The 5,248-nt window shown below is 34.0% G+C and overlaps 2 protein-coding genes across 2 annotated transcripts; both read left to right on the forward strand.

Annotated features, from left to right (window-relative positions):
* The first annotated feature begins 226 nt into the window (after positions 1-226).
* On the forward strand, positions 227-739 carry LOC133795672 (uncharacterized). The gene has a single exon (XM_062233128.1). The coding sequence runs from the start codon at positions 227-229 to the stop codon at positions 737-739; it is 513 nt and encodes a 170-aa protein (XP_062089112.1).
* A 156-nt stretch (positions 740-895) lies between these two features.
* On the forward strand, positions 896-2,365 carry LOC133795673 (uncharacterized). The gene is made up of 2 exons (XM_062233129.1): positions 896-1,961; positions 2,061-2,365. The coding sequence occupies exons 1-2, from the start codon at positions 896-898 to the stop codon at positions 2,363-2,365; spliced, it is 1,371 nt and encodes a 456-aa protein (XP_062089113.1).
* The last annotated feature ends 2,883 nt before the right edge of the window (positions 2,366-5,248 follow it).

Below are 5,248 nucleotides of genomic sequence, written 5' to 3' on the forward strand. Positions count from 1 at the left end.
AAGATCAAGTTTGGTACAAACTAACCTAACTTATGAGGAGTTAGTTGAACATATTTATGAAGTTACAGAAATCGATCGCAACCTCTTCGATATAGAATTAACTTACAAGATAACGACAATGGTGGAGATTGAACCAATTACAATAAAAAATAGTAGAGACATTGTTAGTTTCTTTACATGGCAAGAGCGCGATTTGGTTCCGTTATGTGTGGGTTTGATCAAGAAGATGGAAAATATGCTCATTAAGGATAAACTTGTTACTAATATTGATTCTACTACAAATATTGATTCTATTGCAAACATTTCTACTGATGATGATTTTGATGATGCTGGTTTAAACGATGATAACAATGTTGATTTAGATGATGACGATGATGACAACAACAACGACAACGATGATGATGATGATGACGAGGGGGAAAGAAACATTATTGATGATGGTTTTGTTGAGGTAAATTTGAATGTCCCATGTCTTGAAAATAGAACTTTTGATGATTCCTTTGACGATGCATACATATGTAATGTTCCTGATGCTAGTTCTGCACCTCATACTCTTGAAGATAACCATTTACCACTTCCTCGTGTATCCCCTAGTGATCATTGTAATGAAAGAAGTCATGTTAGAAGTACACCAAGCTCAAATGCAACAAGTATTGATGAAGATGTTTTTTGTGTTGGTCAATATTTTATGGATAAGAAAGAGTTGAAGATGAAAGTACACATGCTTGCTATACGATGAAACTTTGAATTCAAAGTGAAAAAATCAAATAAGAAATTAGTGGTTTTGGTTTGTGTTGACCCCAATTGTAAGTGGAGAATTCGTGCGACAAAGACATGTGCAACATGTTTGTTTGTTATTTGCAAGCATTGTAATGAACACACTTGTTCTTTAGAAATGCGACAAAATCATCATCGGCAAGCAACTTGTTCTATTATTGCAGAGCACTTGAAAGCGAGATATGAAGGTGTGAAAAAAGGTCCAAATCCAGCACAAATAGTTAATGAGATGAACAAGAATCTTGGTGTAAAGTGTAGTTATTGGAAGGCAAGAAAGTGCGCACATGAACTTATAAGGGGTTCAGCGGCAAACAGTTATCCAAAACTCCCATCTTACTTGTACATGGTCCAAAAGTCTAATCCTGGTACGTACACTAGATTAATTGTTGATGAAGAACAGAAATTCAAATATTTATTTTTGTCTTTGGGAGTATCCATTAGAGGATTTCGTTACATGAGAAAAGTTATATCTATTGATGGAACTCATTTGAAAAACCAATTTGGAGGAAATTTACTCATTACAACTGCACAAGATGGAAAATTTCAAATTTATCCTCTTGCTTTTGGTATTGTTGATTATGAGAATGATGCATCTTGGAATTGGTTTTTGACATACTTACGAGATCAAGTGCCTGATACTACTGATTTAGTGTTTATATCTGATAGACACAAAAGCATTATAAAGGGAGTTCGAAATGTATATAAAAATGCTTACCATGGAGCTTGTATGTGGCATCTTGGACAAAATATAAAGACAAAATTTAGTGGTAAAGGTTTGAAAAAGTTGTTTGAGAAGACGGCAAAAGCGTACAGAGTTTCAGAGTTCACAAAGTTATTTGCTGAGATTTCTACAAAAAAACCAAGTCTGGCAACATACCTGAAGAATGCATCTTTTGAAAGCTGGTCTAGATGTCATTTCCATGGTAATCGATACAACATCATGACCACCAACAATTCTGAGTCATTGAACCAAGTTTTTAGAGAAGCTCGGGAATGGCCCATCATTCCTTTATTGGAGGAAATTATCACTACACTCTCCAGATGGTTCTATGAGAGAAGGACAAATGCAAATTCTTGTCCAACACCACTTACAGTTGACGCAGAAGATATAATGAGACAAAGATACGAACAATCAAGGTACATGAGAGTTACACCCATTAATCTAAGTGAGTTCCATGTTAAAGGTGAGCCACTAGATGGTCTAGTTAATATTGAGGAACATTCTTGTACATGTTGAGAGTTTGACATTGATAAGATTCCATGTATTCATGGCATCGCTGCAGCAATGCATCGTGGAGTAGATGTTTATAGTCTATGCTCAAAATTCTACACGACTGAATTTTGGAGGATGGCTTATTCAGAATCTATTTACCCTTTACCACCTGAAATAGAATGGCTTCTTCCAGAAGAGGTTAAGTCTCAAGTCGTTATCAAACCAGTTAAGTTAATTCCCCCAGTGAGACCAAAGAATAAACGAATTCCTTCGAGAGGAGAGTTTCCAAAGGAGAAGAGTAATTCTGCACCTGAATCTTCATCAAAGAAAGTAAAGGGTAAGGTTTCTGATGTTGATGGGGGAAAAAAGCAATAGAAGTGTTCCAATTGTGGATGTTATGGGCACAACAAAACCACATGCAAGAAGTGATTATTTTTCAATTTATTTTGGACTTGGTTTGATGTTTAATGTTTTGATAATATTGTGTGATTTCATATTTTGGACTTGGTTTGATATTGAGATATATGTTCTTTTATTGTGTTATTGGAGCCTTTTTAGACATTTCAAACATTTTAAACAGGCAGTCAAAATTTTAGACAAGGTGTCGAAATCTTTAGACAGGCAGTCGAAATTTTAGACAAGCTGTCGAATGCTTTAGACAGGCAGTCAAAATTTTAGACTAGCTGTCGAAATTTTTAGACAAGCAGTCGAAATTTCAGACTAGCTGTTGAAAGTTTTAAGACAGGCAGTCGAAATTTTAGACTAGCTATCGAAAGTCATGGCTAATTGTCAAAAATGTATAATGAATTAAGATCCAATTCAACACGATAAAGTGTTGTTCTAATACTATAAACACAATCATCATAATAGTATCTCAATAGATTATCTACCACTAAATCCTTGATCATCATAGTAGTTTGATTGAAATATGTACCACTCAATCTGTAATCATCATAATCTCATAAAGATTAAGTTTTGTTTAACTTTATAAAATGTTAGACAAGTTGTCGAAATTCATGGCTAATTGTCAAAAATGTGTAATGAATAGATTATCTACCACTCAATCCTTGATATATGTTCTTTTATTGTGTTATTGGAGCCTTTTTAGACATTTCAAATATTTTAGACAGGCAGTCGAAATTTTAGACAAGCTGTCGAAATCTTTAGACAGGCAGTCGAAATTTTTGACAAGCTGTCGAAAGCTTTAGACAGGCAGTCGAAATTTTAGACAAGTTGTCGAAAGCTTTAGACAGGCAGTCGATATTTTAGACAAGTTGTCGAAATTTTAGACAGACAGTCGAAATTTTAGACTAGTTGTCGAAAGTCATGGCTAATTGTCAAAAAGGTATAATGAATTAAGATCCAATTCTACATGAGTAAGTGTTGTTCTAATACTATAAACACAATCATCATAATAGTACCTCAATAGATTATCTACCACTAAATCCTTGATCATCATAGTAGTTTGATTGAAATATGTACCACTCAATCTGTAATCATCATAATCTCATAAAGATTAAGTTTTGTTTAACTTTATAAAATGTTGGACAAGTTGTCGAAATTCATGGCTAATTGTCATAAATGTATAATGAATTAAGATCCAATTCGACATGATAAAGTGTTGTTCTAATACTATAAACACAATCATCATAATAGTACCTCAATAGATTATCTACCACTAAATCTTTGATCATCATAGTAGTTTGATTGAAATATGTTCTTTTATTGTGTTATTGGAGCCTTTTTAGACATTTCAAACATTTTAGACAGGCAGTCGAAATTTTAGACAAGCTGTCGATATATTTAGACAGGCAGTCCAAATTTTAGACAAGCTGTCAAAAGCTTTAGACAGGCAGTCCAAATTTTAGACAAGCTGTCGAAAGCTTTAGACAGGCAGTCGAAATGTTAGACAAGTTGTCGAAATTTTAGACAGACAGTCGAAATTTTAGACTATTCGTTGAAAGCTTTAGACAGGTAGTCGAAATTTTAGACTAGCTGTCGAAATTTTTAGACAAGCAGTCGAATTTTCAGACTAGCTGTCGAAACTTTTAGACAGCAGTCGAAATTTTAGACTAGCTGTCGAAAGTTTTAGACAGGCTGTTGAAATATAACACAAAGAAGTCTGAAACAGAAACATCCAACACAAGTAGTCTATAACAATTTGTGGTATACCAGAACTGTTTTATACATAAACAAAATACCATTCCATTGTCTTTGCTAATAAATATCCAATACAAGTCATACTATAAGAGTTTGATACATAAACAAAATACAATTCCAGATTTTCCTTTACTATGGATCCCAATCTCTATTGTAGATTTCACATGACATTTTTTTCCGAAAGAAGACAATATTGTCATCGTGAACATAATTCATGTTTAGCCCGCACATGTCGAACTCGATATGCTTGATGGCAAATATTCCACAATCTCCACTGCATAAAGCAATTACAATTATATAACTCGTTCAAAATTAATCAAATCACATACAAATGTTTGGATGAAGTACCTGGATTGGTCTTGAGGAATGTCACACAACCTTCGACATGTAAATGGCTCAGCAATTTTGTGAAGACGACCCATAAACTTACCACTTTGACGAAGCAAGTACGGTAGCATGCACCGGAAAGGCTCCAAGTGTTTGGCGAATTTTCGATCAGGTGTGAGGTTTATATTACTATCAAACACTACAATCTCCCACTTCTCCAACTTGACTGCCAAAGATACCTAATGTTTGCCTTCGATATTTAGTGGTGTGTAAAGTGTGTGAACATTCTCCCAAGCCTTTCCTCTAAGTGGTTTCTCACCATTAAAATACTTAATAAAAACATCATCAAATACAAAGTCCTTGTAATTTTTACCTAAATTGAACTTCTCCCAATGTCCGCAAAGCCACTGAGAAAAGAATTCATCAAGAATAGCGACATTTTGATCAAAGAGGTCATGATACTTTTGTGACCTTTTTCTCATGCCCCATAAAGCCTCCTCTATATGCTGCATTAGTAATATCATTTTAAAGGGTAGCGTAAGAAAACTTTCATTTATAATATTTGAACAAGTAAAATTAAAATACAATTATACTAACATCAGTAGACAACCATGTTGCTGGGGTAAATAACTGTTTGAAGTATTTCCTTTGGTAGCTGTCGGTTCCACAGTTAATTAACATGCTACACACATCAATTTTTAAATTGTGTTAGGCCTGTAAAGACAATCATAATGCAAGGAAAAATATTAAATTAAAGTACCTTGTGTTGTT

The sequence above is a fragment of the Humulus lupulus genome, chromosome 8 (genome assembly GCF_963169125.1).
Source record: "Humulus lupulus chromosome 8, drHumLupu1.1, whole genome shotgun sequence".
Classification (NCBI taxonomy): Eukaryota; Viridiplantae; Streptophyta; class Magnoliopsida; order Rosales; family Cannabaceae; genus Humulus; species Humulus lupulus.

Coding starts and splice junctions, on each gene's coding strand:
- LOC133795673 (XM_062233129.1), top strand. CDS start 896: ATGCGACAAAATCATCATCGGCAAGCAACTTGTTCTATTATTGCAGAG. Junction 1,962..2,060: donor AAGTGAGTTCCATGTTAAAG/GTGAGCCACTAG, acceptor GCATCGCTGCAG/CAATGCATCGTGGAGTAGAT.
- LOC133795672 (XM_062233128.1), top strand. CDS start 227: ATGGAAAATATGCTCATTAAGGATAAACTTGTTACTAATATTGATTCT.